This window comes from Acomys minous (assembly GCF_964271855.1).
Source record: "Acomys minous genome assembly, chromosome: 4".
Classification (NCBI taxonomy): Eukaryota; Metazoa; Chordata; class Mammalia; order Rodentia; family Muridae; genus Acomys; species Acomys minous.
In genome coordinates, this window is record NC_140486.1 from 81085740 (window position 1) to 81108216 (window position 22477).

The 22477-nt window shown below is 42.8% G+C and overlaps 1 protein-coding gene across 2 annotated transcripts in view; it reads left to right on the forward strand.

The window, feature by feature from the left end:
- Positions 1 to 22477, forward strand: part of SLC39A10 (solute carrier family 39 member 10) — a 93797-nt gene that overhangs the window by 4505 nt on the left and 66815 nt on the right. The window contains exon 1 of one of the 2 annotated variants that reach the window (XM_084779456.1): positions 2575 to 2700. The exons of the other annotated variant lie outside the window; for it this stretch is intronic. Coding sequence (XP_084635582.1) covers positions 2673 to 2700 — 28 coding nt within the window. The 5' untranslated portion in view covers positions 2575 to 2672. Of the gene's footprint in view, positions 1 to 2574; positions 2701 to 22477 lie in introns of those variants that run through there. 2 annotated transcript variants of the gene reach the window in all.

The window sequence follows — 22477 nt, forward strand, 5'->3', positions numbered from 1 at the left end:
GTCTCAGAAGATGGCAACTCACAGCACCAAGTTTACAGGGTCCAGACTTCAGGGACTTTTCCTAAAAGGTCCTTGTTTTGTTTTTGTTTGTTTGTTTAAAGATTTATTTATTATTTATACATATTTTGCCCACATGTGTGCCTGCCTGCCAGAAGAGGGCGCCAGATCTCATTGTAGATGGTTGTGAGCCACCATGTGGTTGCTGGGAATTGAACTCAGGACCTTTGGAAGAACAGACAGTGTTCTTAACCTCTGAGCCATCTCTCCAGTCCATGTTTGTTTTAGTTGTTGATGTTTAAAACTTTAACAAGGAGTCTAAGACCTAGAGGTCCAGGGATGCAATGGGAGACAGCTTTTTCTTTCTTTCTTTCTTTCTTTTAGGTTTCACCCATACTTTTAAAAAAATCTTTATTCATTTAAATGTATATGAGTGCTTTATCTGCATGTACACCTACATGTCAGAAAAGGGCATCAGATCACATTATAGATGGTTGGGAACCATCATGTGATTGCTGGGAATTGAACACAGGAACTCCAGAAGAGCAGGTGCTCTTAACCACTGAGACATTTCTATAGCCAGGGAGATGGCATTTTAAAGCACTCGCCACCTTTCCTGCTGTCTCTTCCATTTTGAGTCATTATTCTACTTCCTCTAAAAGTCTTTGACACTTTCTGTGTTTTTTCCCCCTCTGATACATGAAGTCCCTAGACATGGAAGTCAGCTTCTTTGAGTTGTAGAACCATCTACCACATTGATAAATCAAGTACCTAGACACTGATTATCCTGTATTCTTGTTTGCTTAGTTGTGGGGGAGTACATATTCCTTGTAACACCATTCATTGGGAGGTGTTAGAATCCAGGATATAATTATTTTCAATTAAGTTTATGGTACAGGAAGTTTTCAAAGCTTCATAATCAATTATATGATGTCATAGAACCTTAGAAATCAGCCATCAAGCCCGATGTGGTGACTGAACTCTGGGAGGCTGAAGCAGAAGATTGTAAATTTGAGGCCAGGCTGCATTACTTAATAAAATCCTACCTGGACAGACAGACAGATGGACAGACAGACAGATAGATGGTAGCTAGAAAGAAATTGGCAAGGATTTTCTCATTCTTGTAGGCTGTCTTCATGATGCTGATTGTTTCCTATTTGTAGAGCAGTAACTTTCAAAATAAATAAAAACTCTTTTTTAAAAAAGATTATTATGTATAGTGTTCTGCCTGCATGTACACCTGCAGGCCAGAAGAGGGCATCAGATCATGTTACAGATGGTTGTGAGCCACCATCTGGTTGCCGGGAATTGAACTGAGGACCTTTGGAAGAGCAGGTGGCGCTCTTAATCACTGAGCCATCTCTCCAGCCCAAAATAAATAAAAACTCTTTGGCATAGCACAATGAATTGCAAGCCCTGTGGAAACAGTGGGTGAAAAGACTTCACAAACACTGTAAACCCAGTGTGAAACATGAGTTTTTTAAGCAATAATTTTTTTTTCTGTTTCTGTTTTTTTTTTTTAAAGGGGGAGGTGGGTTGGAAAAGTGGCTCAGTAGGTAAAATGCTTGCTGTGCAAGGATGAGGGCACAAGTTCAAATCCCCAGCACTCCTATAAACAGCCAGCATGAGATAACATGCCTGTAACTCTAGTGCTGGGAAGAATCACCCGGCAGATCCTGTAAGGGTTCCTGAAGCTTGCTGTCCAGCCTGTCTAGCTGAAATGGTGAGCTTCAGTTTCAGTGGAGAACCTTCTTTCAAACAATAAGGAGCATAGCGAGGAAGAGGATAGTGGATATTGACCTCTGACCTCCTTAAGTGCTGGCACTAGCAAGAGCAGCAGCATCTACAACAACAACAACAAAACACACACACACACACACACACACACACACACACACACACACACACACACATTTGGTCTCCAGGTCTTAAAAGTCATAGGTAGATTTAGCCTGCGATTTACCGCCCATAGGCAATGATGATTGTACCCATACCTCATTGCCCATGTTCTAGAAACAGCCTTATATTAAGACAGAATGGAAACTGTACAGGGTAAAGTTGAGAGAGAAAGATAAATATTTGTGTTGAGGGGAGGTGGTCATAGAACTGCAAACAGACAATATAGACATAAAAGGTTGGAGGCTGGGCATGCTCCTCAGAGGGACAGGCTTTATTCGGCCTCCTTTTCTTGACGTATGAACAGCAGCTCCACTTGGGAACATCTCACGTTTGTCCAGACCAAAACTGCCAAGCTAGCGTTCCCGCTTCCCTCAAAATGTGCTCTCCTGTGTATCCAGGAAGGAGCCCCGCTGCCTGCTTGATGCTTATGAGTTCAAATACACGGAAGTGACAACGGTAGAGGCTTAAATTCTATTTAAAACACAAAGAAAAGAAAAGCCGTACCCGGGGCAGGGTCTGAATTCCTAAGGTAGTATTTAACTTGGTCAGGATTTTCATTCAACATTTACAATTGGCTCCGTGTTCTGCTCAGAGGGAAAAAAAAAAAACCTGTTGCTACAGCTCCTTTGAAGACTGGCTTTCCACACAGCTCCAAATAGTACACATTCCTTTGGTGGGCAGCGGAGCTCTGCAGCTAGTCCTCCCCATTCATTCCTGGAAGGGGAAAGAATTTACCTGCCAGCAGGTGAACTCAAGCAGGCCCCGCACATGGATTGATGGTTTTTATGACTCGAGGTTCTGATGGTAAGGACCCTAAGCCCCGTTCTCTCCCCTGGTACCTCTCTGTTCCTCCTCCCCAACCCTGCACCTCCTGCGCTCACAGGAGGAAAATGTTTCTCCTTCCGGGATGCCTTTCTTCCTCCCCAGAGATAGCACCCTCCCCTCCCCCTTTCCTTTTTAGCTCCAACAGGATTGCTGCTGTCTTTATTTGTCAATGTCTGTGTGCCTCGCCTCGGTAACATAGTCACTGTTTCTCCTTTCTTTTGTTCCTTTTGCTTGATCACCTCTAGAAAACAAATGTAAGCTTTGTGTCATAACAAAGAGCATGCATACTTCATAAAACCGTGAAGGACAAGTAAGGTGGCTTCCAGGAGCTGTCTTCCTGGTGTTACAAGTTCCGACAGCTCTTACCGATTTCTTTCTTTCTTTCTCTTTTTCCTTTTTAAAAAAAATTTTAAAAAGCTTTTAGAGACAGACTTCTCTGTATGTAGCTCTGGCTGTCAAGGAATCACTCTATAGACCAGGCTGACTTCGAACTCACAGAGATCCTCCTGCCTCTGCTGGGATTAAAGGAGTGAGCCACCTCACTCACCCAGCTCTTTCTTTCTTTCTTTCTTTCTTTTTTTTTTTTCTAAATTACCAACAAACTTTGTAAAGAAACCCATTTTCTGAGGTTATTTACTTATACTCTTCCAGATTGTGTATAAATATATTCAGAAATAGTATGTGCATTTTAGTGAAATGGGAATTCAGCAGGTTAAACCATTCAAATGTGGTTTTGTTTCTAATTAGTCAGTTTTGTTTATCTACGTTTGGTACTGATTGAATATATTTCAGCAGAGATAAATACAAATGTTGCCCAGTATAACAATTCAACTTAATAACAACTAGCAAGTCTCACCTCCTGAATAGTTCCCCAGCACCACACACACACATACATACACACACACACATACACACTGACACGCGCACACCAACACATGCATGCTCACACACAGGTCTTAAAGGATTCTATGTAGGAGTGTTCTTGTTGCTATTTGTTATTCCTTGAGAGCTGTGTCCTGGAGCTGTTTAAATATTGTGCCGGTGGTTAAATTCTTTAACGCTGTAGGGATAAGCCAATGATGTAGTTCATGTGTTCTGTCTCTCCCTTTATCCTGGATTTCAGGGGTCCTCAAGACTCACAGACAAAGCTACTTATCCGTCACTGGAAGGGAATGCTCGCAGCCACACTTTTATCCCCTGAGAACATGTACTCGATGAGTGATGGCATTGATTTCCAGGAGTCTGGCTGGCTAGGGATACTGATAAAGTCCCTGACCGCAGAATAGGTCTTGGGTTAGCATCTGATACACAGTAGGGGCTTCATAGAGGAGGACCTGGGTTAGCATCTGATACATAGTAGGTGTTATGATTAATAAAAAGAAAATAAGATGATAAGATAATAAGATGGCAGGCAACAGATATTATATTATATTATATTATATTATATTATATTATATTATGTTTATTAAGTGAGTATGGGGAGAGAAAGAAAGGAAGGAGGGGTACCCCAGAGAGAAAGAGAGAGACAGAGGAAGAATAAGAAGAGAGGAGAGAGAGAGAGAGAGAGAGAGAGAGAGAGAGAGAGAGAGAGAACGGGTACAAGAATAAGAGAGAGAAAGGAGATGGGGGTAGAGAGACCATGAGGAGGGTCTGCCCTTTTATATGGTCCTGGGTTTGGTCACACCCCCATGGCAGGTAAGCAATGACATTACAAGTAGTTGGACTAAAGCAGAATGCTAACATCCCTACCTTTTCCTATAACTAAAAAAATGAGGAATGTTGGATTGTTTTTACATAAGGTAAGTTAAAGTATATAAATGCAGGTTCATTGGAAGCAGCTTTTGGCTGCCATGTAAGGGGAAAAGAGAGAGAGAAGAAAAAGCAAGAGCAACAAAACATTCAGATTATATGGTGAAGAGGAAGGAAAAGCTCTGCCCTGAAAGTTTAAGGTAGAGGGCAGGCCATGTCCTGCAGCAGACAGGGACTGAGGAATGCTGGGAGAACCTGGAACTGTCTGTCCTGGGCCTGGAGAACACCATTTCAGCCTTTTGCAAATGGATAAGGGACAAAGTAATCCTCTTAACTACTTCCTGCTGACAGTAGGGCGGCGATAGGGGGTTTAAAAGGCTGAAATGTTGGTCAGGTTCTGGAAGAACAGGCTGCTGATTTGCTGTCCAGGGTCTGAGAACATCTGCAGCCTGGAAGGGCAATGCAGGTCCAGCTAGGAGGAGCAATGCAGGTCCAGCTGGCACAATTTCTGTGGTTGGACGGAAGCACTTGTGGGGAGCTGCTTTGATGATGTCCCAGATGTAGGCAGTCTGGCAGGATACTGGGACATATATGTGGGCAGAAGACAAAGTTAATAGGTTAGGAAGAAAATTCCCTTTAGGTGTACATTTGAAACTCTTGGGACAGCAAAGAGAAAAGGCTTGAGACAATGCTGACAATGGCATGAAAGTTTTGGGAGCGCAAAGAAAAGTTTTGAACATCGGAACTTCCTTCCATTTTACCCTAGGAAAGGCTTGAACATGGGAGAGCAAAGAAAAGGTTTGGACAAAGGCAACATAGTTCCGTTTTACCAAATGGCTGGAAATAATCAAAAGGCTTTAGTTTTGGATCTGTCCAAGTTTGGTTGCAGAGGCATGTAAGCTTAGAAGCCCTTAATGTGGGCGTAGGGATTTGAAATTTTCAGAAGGCATCCCAGAGGAGCAGGAAATGGACTGTTCCTCATGGGGAGAGTAGGAGTCGGTGACCTGTCAGGGCGTCCCCTGAGCAAGATTTGACTTGATGAAATTGGTACAACTGTTCCAGCAGCTTGTCAGCGCTGGACAGAGACCAAGGGCGTGGCCCGAGAGGGGACACAGTTACCTAGTGCTAGGGTTTTGAACAAGGAGGGGGAGGGAAATGAACTGTGCTGGCAGAGGGAGGTCTCACCCAAGGGAGACGGTCCTAGATGAAGGGTTTGGATGTAGGTTGGTAAGAATGAGAAGAAGCATTTACATCAACCTGAAGAGAGGACTCGGCAGTCAGTAGGTGTTGGGTGTAAGAATGCAGCAATAGGGTAGTGAGGGGAGTCCCGAAACCAGGGAAAGGGGAGGAACCCCACCCTCAGGGATAGGGTGATAGGTGAGAAACTTAGGCTGTTGATTGACAGTGCTTATCTGGCCTCCATTTGACCTGAGAAATAGATTTCTGTAGTTGACAAGAATCCTTGTTAGTTCATAAAGGGAGATAGATTTTAGACATGTTAGTGCCATCCTTGTTTGAAATCTGCAGTGAAATACACATTGTTAGACCTGTACGTGTTGTACGAAATGGCAGTAGACATATAGCACAGTAGAGGCTTGGGGAAAGGACTTTGTGTTAAAGCAAATACTGTGCGGTGAGCTTAGGAAAGGCAGAAGCCTTTCCAGCCTCTGTGGAGCAGTAACATGGGAGGACAGAAATCTGTAGAGCAGAAGGCTAAAGCTCACTTTAGCATCAGTGCACATCATGAAAGAGAGGCTTCTTCCCCCTGTTTAGAAGACCAGATAATTTTAGTACAATGAGAGACATTTTAAGAAAAAGACAAACAAAGGAAATTTAAAATCTTGGAACTATGACAGGATCGTACAGTGGAATGTTTTTTTAGAGTTAGATTAATAAACTAGAGCTCCATTGATCAGTGTTAACACTCTGCACAGTTAATACAACAATAGCATCCGAAAGCTTTAAGACAGAGGTGAAATTGCTGTAGGTAGTCACTGTCCTTTAGCTAAGAGAATGGTAACTACGTAGACTGTATCTAGACCTGACAGTTTAAAGTTTGGTCTCCTGCGTATGAAAAGGGCTGGGAATGTCTGTGAGTAAGACAAACTTGTTTGTCTTTTAAGTAAGAGATCTAGTATCTAGTAGTCTTTTCTTAAATATATTTTATTAATTTATTCATATTACATCTCAATCGTTATCCCATCCCTTGTATCCTCCCATTCCTCCCTCTCTCCCTCCCATTTTCCCCTTACTCCCCTCCCCTATGACTGTGACAGAGGGGGACCTCCTCCCCCTGTATATGCTCATAGGGTATCAAGTTTCTTCTTGGTAGCCTGCTGTCCTTCCTTTGAGTGCCACCAGGCCTCCCCATCCAGAGGATCTGGTCAAATATGGGGCACCAGAGTTCGTGTATCTAGTAGTCTTAACTAGCTAATGAGCTGACTAGCTCTCAAGCTAACATCAGCTCAGCTGTCAATGTGATCAAAGACCTGAGAAGGATAAATTGTAACCTAGAGGAATCTGTGTATTAATAAAAATGACAGAGATGACTAGTTAAGTCATATCCCAGGAAATAGACAGTGTCCCAGTTGTCTCCTGTGGTGGCATGGCACGATGGGCAGAGACAGTTTTGCATCAGACACAGAGGACAAGGCTGTTTCTGTGGAAGGTAAACATGGCAGAAACTGAACTCACCTCATGTTCAGCAACATGAGACAATGACTCTCTGGGTGTTCAGTTTGTCCACAGTTAGGCTGATTCATAGCAGACGTTGGGAGCAGTTTTGCTCCCCGGCCAGAAACCACAATCCAGGTTTGAAGTCACCTGCCCTTGTGTCCAAGTCTTCTGAGACCTGAGACTGCTAAGATCTGGGAATCTCTGTTTTTATAATAAAGCTATACATGTTAAATGCCATACTCAGCAGACCTCTGACAAGTTTCAGGGTTAGCTAGCATATGTGAGTTAAGCAATTTTTATATCTAGTTATCTGTAATTAATTAATAATTTTAAAGCCATATCAAACCCAATAGCCAGGAATGGTTGAATCCAGGTTAGCTGATGACAGGATAAACAGCTTTATTTACTTGTCTAGGAATTAGGAAAAGCATAAATTAGCAATAAAACATTTTAGATCAGGGTAAAAACATAGCCAATAAATAATTGTATAACCAATAAACAATTAACACGATTTTTTTTTGAGCAGAAAAAGAAATCAGAGACAATTTTATTTTTAGGAGTTGGAGAGTACAGTCTTAGAGAAAGCAAAGCCGCCCATCCAAGGTCGGGAGGCCTGGAACCAGTCACTGCGTGCAAGTGATTGACTCTGCCTGTGGTCTGTCCGGACTGCCTTGGCCAGGCTGGGCTGAGAAGTAGGGGCCGCACATGCGCATATCCACTGACTCGCTGGCATACCTGAAATGGGAAGGGGGAGGGGCTAGGACAGCGGCGGGAAGCTAGCCGCCATGTGGCCAGGCCATGTGTAAGAATTTTTTAAATGAAAGGGAACAGACAGTCCTCAAGCACCCTAGAAATGGTCTGGGGTCGCCTTGGAACAGCTCGGCTGTACAAACTGAACATGAAGTAAGGAATGGTGGTAGCAGGCACCATCTGGCTGCCCCAGGCGCACCCCATGCGATGTAATCTCTTTTCCCACTCGCCTCTGAACCATGCAATGCAGCAGTGCAGCAGCGTCTTTTGTACCTGAGTAGGCTTAGCTCCCAGACCATTCCCGTGGGCAGGCAGGGACGGGAAGCCTAGTGCCTGACTGCTCTAGGGGCCAAGGCTAGGCCCCCGAAGGCTGGGAAACCTAGACAAAGAAAGCGTCTGTTTACCTCAGCAGGAGTCTTGAGAGCTGGCCAGGAAGGCTTCTCCACAGGTGGCCTGGGGCAAGTGGCTGTGTTAGTCTGAGGCAGCAGGAGAAATAGGAGAGTGTTTAGAGAAATTTGTTACAGGCAGTAAAGGGAGATGGGATTCCACCGTGAAGGCAACAGAATGGACCTCTGGGTTTAGTATCCGAGGAGTCTCCATGATTAATAAAAAGAAAATAAGTTGATAAGATAGTAAGATGCCAGGCAACAGATATTATATTCTAGAGGAGTTTATTAAATGATCATGGGGAAAGAAGGAAATGGGGGAGGGGTTCCCCAGAGAGAAAGAGAGACAGACAGACAGAGACAGGGAGAATAAGAGGGCAGAGAGAGAGAGAGAGAGAGAGAGAGAGAGAGAGAGAGAGAAAAGAAGCAGCGAGTAGAGAGACCATGAGGAGGGTCTATTCTTTTATATGGCCCTAGGCAGGGTCATGCTCCCATGGCAGGTAAGCAGTGACATCACAAGTAGGCAGACTGAAACAAATGCTAACAAGTAGGGCCTTCACAGAGGAGGACGTGGGATAGCATCTGATACATAGTAGGGACTTTCACAGAAGAGGACTTGGGATAGCATCTGATACATAGTAGGGACTTGATACGTATTTGGTTCATGAAAGTCTGCAGCCATTTCCTTTACACTGATGTCACCAACTAGATCCTGAGGGAGGAAGGGTTCTATTTTGTTTGTACTGCAGCGGCTTTACATTCACAGATGTGAGCAGATGAGCTTTTACTACAGCATCCCAAGCCTTTCAAGCGCTTGCTTTCTGCCTCATTTCCAACCTATGCTTTGAACGTTGCTTTAAGGAACTCGTGGAGTTGAGTTGCTGTGCCTGCCCTACCCACTGAAATGAGAACAACGTCACTTGTGGAGCTCTAGCATGAAGTATTTGTTACTGAGGCCACATTAGCTGCTCAGAGAAACACTTAAGTAAATTCTAGAAACATCCACATTGCCTCCTGCCGGGAGACAGCCTGAGCTGAACACACTCATCATGCCCTCTCCAGCAGAAGAGGAAGTGTGGTCACGTGTGGACCGTTTGCAGCCGGTTTCAACTCTGTCCTGTTCTGGGAACAATTAGACTGTCTACAGTCACACGGTGGTGCGTTCCCTGTGGAAAAATGCTGGACCGATGCCCTGAGTGATGAATGTTCTGTCCTGGATGGGAGAAAATCCCCCAGCTCGGACACCGCCTGATTTAGAAACCTCTAGATCTCTTGTATCTCCTCCACTTCCGGATTCAGTCCATTCATTTTCCACGTCTCCTTTGTCTGGCCCCTATAGGTTTGTGATAATTCTGATTTCATCACCTTCATCCTCCTTGAGAGAAGCACACCAGTCTTTCAAAAGCCCCTTTTTAAATACTACTACTACTACTACTACTACAGTTTTCAGATATATAATATGGCATAATCATTCTCCTTGGGCCGAGGTTGTCATTCAGTTGGGAGAGAGCTTGCCTAATAGGCAAAAGCCCTGGGTTCAATCCCCAGCACTGAGTTGCCACAGGCCTTGTGGTACACGCTTCAAACTACAGCCTTCAGAAGGTAGACGTTGGAGGGTCGAAAGCCCGAGGTCCCTCAGCTGTGTGGCAACTGGGAAACCAGACTCCTTCTTGAGAGCCTGGCTCCAAAAAGCAAACAAACAAAACAAAACAAAACAAAGCCTTCTAGCAAGTCACCTTGCTGTGACTCCCATGCAGCATAGTTTGCAATTCCTTCAGCAATGACCACATAGCAATTAGGTGTGTTTATCTCACTCTCAGTGGTGGATAAACTGCCTAGAGGCCAGATTGTCTCACCTCTTTCATCTTCTCCCATGGATTCAACTCATTGCTCCCCCCCTCCCCCCACCATGCCCTGAGAATGCATCTGTTTATTCAACAGAGATTCCATGAAAACATGCGCACAGATCCCCTGACTCAGTCAGGTCAGGCACTGGTGAGACTTGTCAAACCAGATGCCTTCCCCTCCCCCCCCACCCCCCACCCCCCACCCCGCCAGCTCTTAGCAGCTTCGCAGTCTAAGAGAGAAGACCCACCACTTAAGAGAAATCTGCCAAACCACTTCTAAGATTTCACCGGAGACAGAGGGAATGGGAATTCTTCTGCAGCAGGAGTCTGTTTAAGGGAACAGTAGGGACAAGAGGCAGCTGGGTGGGGACCGGAAAGGAAGTAAAGGTCTATGCAGCCCCCACCCCAACCCCCTTGTTGGGAAGTAACAGGATTCTGAAGTGGCAAAGGGCCTTGTGACTGAGCTTTTCAAGAGTGTTCAGGATTAAAAATATTTCAGGGTGCCTAAGAACAGTAGAAGACACTCAGCAACTACGGAGGGCAGAAGAATGGCATGCCCACAAGGGGATCAGCATACTGTGAGTTAAGTTATTTCCTTATATTACAAAGCAGGAAGATTCAGTCTGTGGAGGCAACAGACTCCAGATACTCACTCTTGGCATTTGGAATTCTCAATGGAACTTAGCTGTCTCATCACAATTCAAAAATATGAGTGACCCCAAACACTGAGCATTGCATTCAGTGTGTTAAAATCCTTGGGAACACAAAAACAAACTAATTTAAAGTTTTTAAGTAGTGGTACAGTTGCATGACATTTTAAAGAGCTGAAGGGCTTCTTGGGTGAGTAACTGGTTGGTAGAGTTACCTGGGTCAGGCTGGTTCAAGATGCTGCATCAGCCTCTGGCATTGAAGAAAACAAAAGAAAGATTAGAGATGAGAAATTAATTTTTCACTGCAAAGTCTCCCTCTTATACCAACTTTCTAGCTATCCACATCTCCAGACAGGTGACAATTCTTAGTAGTTTTGTGTACTTGAAGTGTGTTCACGCTAATGTGTGCTAAGTATTCTTTTTAATTTCACTTAACTCATCTGTGTGTGTGTGTGTGTGTGTGTGTGTGTGTGTGTGTGTCTGTGGGTGTGGTATGTGCCTTTGTGTGTGTACACATATGGTATGTGTGTGGGGGGGGAGTGTGTGTGTGTGTGTGTGTGTGTGTGTGTGTGTGTGTGTAAGTGCATATGTGTGTGTAGTCAGTATTAGAGATTGAATTTACGGACTTGAACAGGCTAGACAAATGTTCCACTTCTGTATATCTGCAGCGTTCCCTCTACTTTTCGTTTTATCTTAGAGTGAGGTCTCACTAACTTGCCTGGGCTGGCCTGGAGCTCACTTTGTAGGCTTGGGTGTTCTTGAACTTGCCATCCTTTTGCCAAGCCTCCTGAGTAGTTGGGATAATAGTTCTGTATCAGTAAGAAAACTTCGCAGGAGGGGAATTGCTGACCCCTAAGTTTATGTGCTGTAATTTTGAATGATATTGCTAAATTGCCATCTATAAATATTATATAATTTTATAAATCACCAGAAGCATATGAGTGCCAAACAACATCTGTGGAGTATTTTGGATATTCTTTAGATCCAACAAGTTATAAAGGCATTTTTTTTATTATCTTAATTGGCTTTTATTACAAATGAAGTTGAACAGCTTTTATTATGTTTAAGAAACAATGGTATTTTAATAACTACCTGTTTTCATAGTCTTTGCCCAATTTCTTAAAGGTAGAAGCTAAACTATTTCTCTAGCTGATTAAAATGAGTCAAGTTTTAAAGCATTAAATAAGGAAGCAGAGCCCATAAAGAACCCTGGCAGTTTTCACTTTGAACTTTGGGTTGTTGATTCTAAAAGCTCTTCATATTTCAGAGTTGTCACAGTTTTTTGATGTAAGCAGTTAGTAATTCTCTGAATTTCTTGTTGACACTTTGCGTCACGCATGGAGAGCTCTTGTTAATTTGTTCACTTGCCCAGTTATCCTTGCTCTCCCGAGGTTCCTTGATAATACCACATAAAGGGCTACGGGTGTAGCTCAGCAGTTGAGCACTTGCTCAGTATGTGCAGGGCCTTGAGTTCATTCCTGAGTGCTGAAAAGTTAGAAAGGAAAGAAAAGAGAGGAGGGAGAGAGGGAGGGAGGGAGGGAGGGAGGGAAGAAGTAAGGGAGACAGAAAATATTCCAAACAAAAATAATGCTTCATAATATGTAAGCTTATCTTTGCTATTATAAATTCAGGATTTTGAATCATAGCTACACAGCCCCTTTTCACTGTATAATTATAAGTGAGTTCTTTCATGTCATAGTCTATGACACTTAAAATTCTACCATTTTGCTTTGAAGCCTTAGCTCTTTCATATATATTTGATATATGGCATACAGCTCAGGTCTCTTTGTGGGGTGGGGGATGTCTATCTCCTATTAAAATGTCAATGTTTGAACTTTTTAAAGTTAACAAACCATGAAGAAGGAATAGCATGACTTGAAAATAGAAGACCAATGCTTGGAAATAAAGTCAGGAGCTCCCAATGCAAATGCGAGGCCAAGTAGACGTAAATATTAAATCACTGTGGTAAGAAGGCAGCAAAATTAGTGACATGTAGGTGCTGCCCTCATCTCCCTTTCTTGGTAGATACAGGCAATCCTTCATGGCACCTTGCATCACACTGATGTAGGCAGCCATGTCTAATAATCAACAGTGGGACCCTAACAACCCTTGGTGACATGTGGTTGGGAAGAAGCAGAAGGACAAGTGGTGCAAAGGAGGTGATGTCGAGGTCTTAAACACACACTGAGCAATGGACACAGTAAAAGCTTTATCTTAAAGGATAAAAAATAATAAAAACCTGGCATGATAAGGCATGCGTGTAGAGAAAAGAGAGGACCATGAGTATAGACTAAAATAAATTAAAAGCCACTGTGGAACTCCAACACAGAGGATAATTGAAGAGCATATGCCTGAATTACAACCATTAGCACTTGGAAACCAATTAGTCATAAGTGCTGAGAGATGATAAAATTTAAAAAAGATCAACACCTCTACTTTGGGTATGCGGTGGTGTGGGGGCCCCGGGCAGAGAATGTAAGAAGTTAAGGACATTTAAGGATGGAGACTTAGCAATAACAGAATTTGGTTTTGGATTTCAGATGTCAATACAGTATTGGGACAATCTGGACTGCTTCCATTTGCCTAGCATTGGCTCAGTACTATGAACATCTGCAAATAAAGAGAAAATTCAGAGTTGGGTGGGGCGGCACACGCCTTGAATCCCAGCACTCGGGAGGCAGGGGCAGGAGGATCTCTGTGAGTTCGAGGTCAGCCTGGTCTACAAAGTCCAGGACAGCCACATAGAGAAACCCTGTCTTGAAAATCTTAAATAAATAAATAAATAAATAAACAAACAAATAAATAAAAGGAAAGAAAAGAGAAAAAAGAAAATTCAATTGATTAAAGTTGCAAATTATCAGTATAAAAATTATCAGTATAAAAGTTCATTGCCTCATAAATGAATGATCAGGAAAGACAAGTTGTGGGAGGGAGGGAAGGAGACAAGGAGGGAGAGAAAGAATTGCATAACAACATAAACTGGACCAGGAAGTCTAAAGGGCTGTAACCAGAACGACTTAGCGTAGTGTCTACCTGCCAGCACCAGCAGGATTGAACTTCAGAGCTTCAGACATTAAAATCCTGGAGAGTTTTCAAAGTGGAACAAAGATAAATAAAGGATTAGGGGGAAAAAATAGGAGAGATAGGAATTTGTGCTTGAGTTAATCTGAAGAAAAGAACAAATGCTATCTTCACTCAAAATGGATGATTGCATTGAATTTACCTCTCCAGAGTTCAGAGCAAGAGAAGGGAGTAAGTTTTAAACTGAGATGCCTGAGATGGAGGACATGCTTCCTGGGGTGGAGGTTAAATGTCAGAGCTGCACCTGGTGGCTTAGGTTGTCCATGGGTGGTGAAATCTTTTACCTGTGAATCCATAAAGCACAGAGAGAAACCCCTGTGGTTAGCAAGCACTCTGTCTTTACATACCGAGGGTTCTGATCCTTCCGGAAAGTTCCCACCACAAATCTTGGGGATGTATCTGCCATAAAAAATAAACTACCCATTGTAGATGGTCACAGGAGAGTCCCTTCAGGCCTGAGATGGCTAAGCATGTGCTTTCCCGCTGATCTGTCTGCACAGTGATGAATGCGCCATGCCAACATTAGGTGTTGGCTTTCAGGTGCACGTGTGTACTTACCTTAGGAAAGCTTGTCTCTTACAATCCTCCCCACTTCCTGCTCCCCCACCCCCACCCAGTCTAATCCGTCTTGTTTCTCTAGCTCTGGTATCTCAGAGATTAGTATAGCCGACTAGAGAATCCTTTTTTGGAAACTGAGCAGAAAGTCGGAGAGTCTTGGTCATAGATTTTTTAAAAACAAAGCACGGATTATTTGTGGCTTTAATTTGCATCACAGTCATTGAGAGTGAAATTACTCACAGACTACAGTTTCCTTCTGAATCTCTGCTACTATGGATAAGACAGCATAACAATAAACAGGAGTGCTTAATGGGGATTTGTGGCATAGACATTGATCTATTTTATTTGCTTAGACAGACAATATTATGCATCATTTAAGTAGTATATATATGTATATATATCATGTATTCATAAGTATTTAATAATATAAAACAATTCAGATAACAGACCACTACAAAAGAATGTCTTTAAGTTCATAATCAGTATTAGAAGTTATCGCCATATATATAATGAAGCTTGCTCTTTGGTTTTTGTATTCTTGTTTTTTGAAGGTAGTATTTGATGGAATTTCCTCAGTACTCAATTCAGCACAGGACTAAGCTTGAGCAGATCATAATTTTGTAGACATTTATCCCCATTGGAAAGCTACTGACAGGCTAGGAAATAATTTTCTTCTTGATATTATCTCAAACTGCATTGCAGGGGCCACAGGAGTAGCTCAGTGGGAAACCACTTGTCTAGCATGCTCAAGGCCTTGGGTATGGTCTCCAGCAATAACCCACACTTTCAAGTCTATGAGGCATCCTGATATGAATTGTTTCAGTTCTCCATATCAGACTGGCAGTAGCAGCAGCAGGCAAGAGTGAGGAGAAAAGATGGAGAGCTGGCATGCCTGTAAAAGACCATTAGATGGGTAACATTTTCATCACATCATAGATGCACAGAATAAATCTCTAACAGTTAAGTATGAAGTGAGTAGACACTGGAACAAAGTTTAATTCTGAAAGTTAAACATTAAAGGATAAATTTTTGAACTATACATGAATAAGATGGCATTGATGGTTTTGTAAAGAGGTTAGGAGTGAAGGGGAACCCAGAGCATACTGAAATGATGGTGATGATGATGGTGACAATGACAATGACAATGACAATGATGATGATGATGGTTATATAGCCCTGGCTGGCCTTTAATTCACAGCAGACCTCCTGCCTCAGCCTGCCAGAATACTGAGATTAGAGTTTGTGACACCATGGCCGGAAAAGCACTTTGTTTTTCATGAGCCCAGGCCTTGCTCATGGCAGGCAAGTGCTCTGCCGCTGAGCTGTTTTTGTTTTCATGAAGAATCACCTGTTCTGATAACAAGTCCCATGGTCTACTTAACACGTAACAGCTGTGATTAAAGTCTTACAAACATTGTCCCATGATGTCTTCATTAATACCCTTTAAAGTCAGGAGCATTTTGTAGATGAGAACGTGATGGTTTAAACAGAAAAGTAATTTCCCTTGTTTGGCAAGTGGAAATGTATTCAAAACCAAATCTACCTGGGTCTCAGGCAGGGCTCTTCTGTTTCATTGTATTCCTCAATCACACTGCCTCATATCATGACAATTTCCAACAAAATAAGTGATTTAGAATTTACCTTTTTAAACTTCAAGCATTCTAACATTCTCAGAATGGTTTGGGTCAGGTGAACGTCTTTGGTGTGAGGTCAAGGGTTAACAGGTGACATTCCCCAACATATAACCAGTCAACCTCATATCCAGGCATGGGAAAAGGGATTTTGTAAGGGCAAGGCATTCAGTGAGAACTCAAGAATATTTAGAATATTTAAATGAATTGTGGTAAGTGTGACAAGTTAACTTGTAAGTAAATAGCAAGAAAGTTTGGACTTCAGTGCAGCCTGGGCTTGAGGAATGGGCAAGAAGGGCTCAGCTGGAGACTCTGCCCAAGTGACACCAGGTGATCATGACCTGGGCCATCTTGGCTGAGCCACCCATCCCCCACCCCCACATCATGACAGAAGGAAGTATGAGAAGAGCAAGGGTGAAAGTCTGTCCATAGATGAATCATATCCCTTAAAGCAGCAATGAAGATAGATTGAGGAAAGAGGGTCATTGTGTTGAGGGCTACTCTGCCTAGTTAGCATTCCTCATGGTTTGAATGTTTTTGAGTAGGGTATTCTGTCAGCAAGAGGCACCCCCCAAGTTGCTATTATTTAAAATTAATATTATTTAAATATTAATGCTTGTATTTTAAAGTCCATTTAGAATTGCTCTGTGACTTAGTGTTTATAAAAATAAAAAATCTTCTTATTTATGACTCCTTCCCTAGTTAGTGTTACATAACTTAAATGCAGATTGATATGAGAAATTCTTGTCTAAAAGTGCCCTTTTAGTGTTCCATTTTCCCTAAATGGAAGAGACCCCTGAAAAATCAAAGACTATGGAACATGTAACTGGTATTGTCTACTTACAGTTTTAGAGAAGGTTCTTTTTCCTTTGGTGCTCTAGCTAAAGTTTGAGGCAATGTATTATTAACTGCATGTTTTAGCTCTCAAGCAAAATCTTGTCCAAGAAAATAAGACACGTTTCACCTTATAAAATTAGTTGTGGTCATTTGTTTTCAGTACCAGGCATCAGAGCCAGCACCTCACATATCCTAGGCACACTCTACCATGCCAAAGTAACTTTTTTTTTTAAGATTTATTTATTTATTATGTATACAGTGAACACTAGATGACATTATAGATGGTTGTGAGCCACCATGTGGTTGCTGGGAATTGAACTCAGGACCTTTGGAAGAGCAGTCAGTGCTCTCAACCGCTGAGCCATCTCTCCAGCCCCCAAAGTAACTTTTAGTTACCTGAAATAATTGCCGTCCCTGAGCTTTACAGCCTCTGCCTGCTAACCTAAGCCTTGTCTTAGAAGCTTCTAGCCTCCATACAATCTAGTGCAGCCCTAGACCGTTTTTCAGACTCTGAGACTCACTGCTGAGTCAGCTCACCCTTTGTAGCTCTTTCTGAACTCTGGCTGGCTGGTTCAACTGAGCTCTGGCTCAAACTCCTCTCCTAGCTGACTGATTCAATCTGGCTTCGCTCTCAGCCTCCACTTGGCCTCAAGCTAACTCTATGAATGTGTGTGTGTGTGTGTGTGTGTGTGTGTGTGTGTGTGTGTGTGTGTGTATAAGAGAGAGAGAGAGAGAGAGAGAGAGAGAGAGAGAGAGAGAGAGAGAGAGAAAGAGAGAGAGAGAGATGCATGCATGTCATGGTCAAGGGACAACTTACAGGACTTGGTTCTGTCCTTCTATCATGTAAGTTTGGGGGATTGAACTCACATCCTCAGGTCATCAAGCACCTTCACCCACAAAGCCATCTTGCCAGTCTAAACACTCCCCCTCACACTGACCCCCATTTTCAAAAAAAGAGCTATGGAAAAAAAAATCTATCAATTTAAGTAAGCCTGTAATTTGCAATTTATATCCCGATACTGACTCTACTTGAACAACATATGGGGAATTACGGTCTCCTCAGAACTTTACTTTGTTTTGTTTTGTTTTTTTCCGAGACAAGGTCTCTCTGTGTTAGCCTTGGCTGTCCTGGACTCACTTTGTAGACCAGGCTGGCCTCGAACTCACAGTGATCCACCTGCCTCTGCCTCTGCCTCCCGAGTGCTGGGATTACAGGCGTGCGCCACCACGCCCGGCTCCTCAGAACTTTAAATCCTTTCTAAGTCGCTCTCTAGCCTTCCCAAACTTGAAATTGAAAGTGTCTAATTTTTCCTCAGCTCTGTTTTCTTTCTTCCCAGTGTGAATACATCACTCTTCTCTGACGAGGACTGAGACTCAGGTGGCAGGGCTGCATTGCAGAGACTCCAGTCCTGTCTCTGCGGGTGTGGTCACACAAAGGGCACTGAGTTAGCTCTTCTCCCATGGTGCCTTTGTTCCTACTGTTCTGTGCTATACAGATAAGAAACAATGGGGTGGAGTGGCATAGCCCTTTACTCAAAACACTCAGGAAGCAGAGATCTCTGTGAGTTGGATACCAGTCTGGCTACGGCCAGAGCTAGGTTAAAAAGAATTTGTATGCAAAACAAACAAACAAAAAGGATAATAAACACAATTTTATACTAAACATAATAGAAGTACTTCTTTCTTGGTTGCAAGATAAGTAGTACTAATCTAGATAATTACTTTTCGATATTTTTTTTAAAAAGTCCTTCAAACTTTTAAATTATGTGGAAATTAAATTTCAGTGGCTTCTTTTCAAAAAAATCAAACCATATCTCATGATTTTAGGAAAGTTTCTTAGTGACTCTTCCTGCATAGAGGTAGCTGGTTCCCATTGGAGCATATCTGTGCACAGTACTGATAAGGAGAGCACAGGCGACGCCAGGTAAGATATTGCCGACGGGCAATAATTTCTCTGAGCAAATTTCCCCCCAAAGACATGATTTTTCCATATAAATTTGCTCATCTGTACCCCAGGCCCACAAACTGGCTGGCAAGTTTTATTGGCAGGAAAATTGATACATGGTTGTAGCCTGGAGATGCAGTTTCTCTAGGCACATAACTCTCTTCCCACGTCCCTTGGCTGTTTTTTTTTTTTTTTTTATCTCAAGCATTAATCTATGTTTCCTGGGGGGAAATATATTCATGGCTGATGCATCAGTAAATTCTCCACCGCTCAAAGACTTGCCTTAAAAATTGTATTTTAAACTATCACCTTTCTGTATTGAATGAGGGGTTTGCTCTTTCCTAAGGGGTCGCCTAGATCAGGAGGGGTATGGGTTTGTTTGTATGTTTCATTTTAACCAGTGATCTGTGTAGACTCCAAATTGCTGGATGACTTTGGTGAGCTTGGTCCGAGGCCATCTCTTAAAACATTTTGAAATAGTAGGTTTGGAAATCTGTATCAGGAAGAAACACCCTCCGCCCACTTCCAATTCTACACACGGATCTCCCGGGAAAGCAGAAAAAACTGTGGTCTCAATAATCATCCATTCTTCCATCTTAAAGCAAAGCAACCAGGTTGGTATTCATTTAAGTAAGTGTGCTGAGCACAGCCTTCCGTGTAGCACACACCGACGATGGGAGTTAGGCAGCACCAACTTCTCATCATTAGCAGTACACACCGTAAGGGCAATTATATTGCTCAAACCAACATGCCCACAAGAGTAACTGCAAAGCGAGAGAAAGAGATTCTTCTAAGCTCAACCTGTTCCAACATGCTGTGTGCATCAACTCACAGCTAGACATTGCCTTGTAGGATAGGGAATGAAATGAAGAAGGAGTTGGAAACAAGAAAGATGTGCATAGTCTACCCATGGTCAGATGCTGTCCTGAGAACCTCTACGTACAGAGGAGTGGTAAAAATGCACTAGGAAGGAATAGGGACTGTGTAGATGGCTCTCAAAAGGAAACAAGTTAGACCTCACAATTCTGGTAGCTTTGTCTGTGTGAACAACATTTTAAGGCATTCAGTGCAAGGGCTATGCAAAGAGCGATGGAAACACGTTTTGGAAATGGACCTCTGGTATAAAAAGCATTTTAGAGAAATGGGCAATTTGAGTAAGACCAACAAAATATCAGCAAAATCAGTGTCATTTCTAATTTCTTTGCCAGAACTATAATTAAAGCATGCGAGAGGCTGCTTAAAAGCTGTAATTAAAGCATATGTTGAAACAGTAAACATTTATGGACTATTCATTATACATAAGAGAATCAAGAGGTACAAATGTTGCCGCCATTCTGGGAGAACTGTGGACAGTTGATAAATTGTCTGTACTTTCAACATGGAAAATTTGTCATATTCGTTTTTACACCACAGGCCCTCCATGGAAGGAGACATTGAGCCAAAACCTTTGCAGCCTTTGCTATTTACTCGTCTTTTTTTTTTTTTTAATGTGCATTGGTGCTTTGCCTGCATGTATGTCTATGTGAGAGTGTCAGATCTTGGAGTTATAGACAGTTGTCAGCTGCCATGAGGGTGTTGGGAATTAAACCGTGGTCCTCTGTAAGAGCAGTCAGTGCTCTTAACTGCTGAGCCATCTCTCCAGCCCCACTATTTTTTACTCTTCTGTGTTTGTTTTCCATCTGGGGATTGAAACCAAGGGCTGGTGCATGCTAAGTGTATGCTTTATCACGGAGCTACCGTGCACTTCTAATCCTTTACTACTTAATTTCTTCTCCCTGTAGGAGAAGCCAAAAGAATACTGTTGCACAGATTCGCTACTGTTACGTTTCTGTTAGAGCCCTAGCGTTCCTCTGTTCCTTTTATATTGACCAATGTCCACACTACTTGGATTCCTTGATAGGTATCTGTGTGATACATATTGTGTGGCTGGCACTGTGCTAAGCACAAGGAAAGCAGATGGAAAGGAAAGGAAAAGCCTCACCCTCATAAAATGCACTTTCTAGTGCAGAGCCAAAGACAAACTACTCAGGTCCTAACTAGCCACAACTTCTGCCAAGCTCGTTGAAGGACGAGGGCGTGTGGGACAGCTGCCACTGATTTGAGTTGAAGCACCTGTGAAACTCTTTCAAGAATAGTTAAGACCAAAACAAAAGAAAACAGAGATTTCAGATCATATGGGAAGTTAGCCTGATGAAAATAGAGCCAAGTTCTCAGTTTTCTAGTCAGCCCTGGGCCCCCTCTTTAGTCTACCCAGTTTTCAAGCATCTTCTAGATGCATGTGAGCAATCTTTTTTTTTTTCTTTTCCTGGCTCAGTGCCATCTTTGGGACATGACCTGCATAGTCCGTTACTCTTAAACTTTGACGTGAAATATCCCTCATAGGTTCACATGTTTCGATGCTAGGTTTTCAGGTGGTTAGCTGTTTTGAGACTTTGTGGAAGTCTCTGGGATGGAAGGCATGATGGGCAGAGGTGGGTCCCAGGGAGCAGGTTTTCAAGGGATGTAGGCCAGCTTTGACTCTGGGCCTGTCTCTGTTTTCTGATCAGTATTTCACACTTCTGCTCTCAAGTTAGAGTTGTCCTAGCAGTCACACTGACCCTGTCATTCCCAGACACTCTGAGCCAGAAAGCAAAACCCCGCTCTCTCTTAAAAGCAGCTCAAGTGTTTGGTCCCTGACATGTGAAACCATTGGTTTTTGGGTTTTGGTTTTGCTTTTTTGGTTTTTTGAGACGGGTTTTCTCTGTGTAGTCTTGGCTGTCCTGGACTCGATTTGTAGACCAGGCTGGCCTTGAACTCACAGTGATCTGTCTGCCTCTGCCTCCCAAGTGCTGGGATCAAAGGCATGCACCACCACACCCGGATGAAACCATCTGTTTTGTTTGTTTGTTTGGTTGGTTGGTTGGTTGGTTTTTCGAGACAAGTTTCTCTGTGTAGCCTTGGCTGTCCTGGACTAACTTTGTAGACCAGGCTGACCTCGAACTTACAGCGATCCGCCTGCCTCTGCCTCCCGAGTGCTAGGATTAAAAGCGTGCGCCACCACCGCCCGGCTAAAACCATCTGTTTTTAATATAGATTTCTACTTGACTCCCCCAGCAAGCTGTCACTTATATATTGCAAATTATTAAGTACTCGTCCCTTACTTTCACTTTCCTTTCTTTTTTTTTCAGCTTTCTCTCTTTTGGTAAAAGAGTCTTCCACCCCCTACAACACATATCCATTCTCAGAAAGTCTATAGCCAGGTCTTTCTTGCGAACCCAATGCCTGTGATAAATGTCGCCTGTCTTCCCCTGCTGCTACCTCTGCATTGTCATATTTATGTAGCACCTGTAACTCCAAACTCAGTATTTGTATGTAGCATCCAGCGCTGGCCAGGGTATGCTGTGGGTTAGGTGCTCTCCACATACACAGAGACTCACAATTTCTTTTTGTGGGCTAATGAAACTATCAATAATTAAAGATTAATTTGTTCCTTTGATACCTAGCTGAAACGGACAATTTGGAGAAGAATTCTTCCACACTACTGATGGAAGAATGGAAATAGTCATTTTTATTCAACAGCTCTATTTCAAATGTCAAAGTGAGTCTCCAGTTAGAAAACCCTCCATGTAACTTAGCTCCGAGCTGTGTGCTATTAAACATGCTTTTT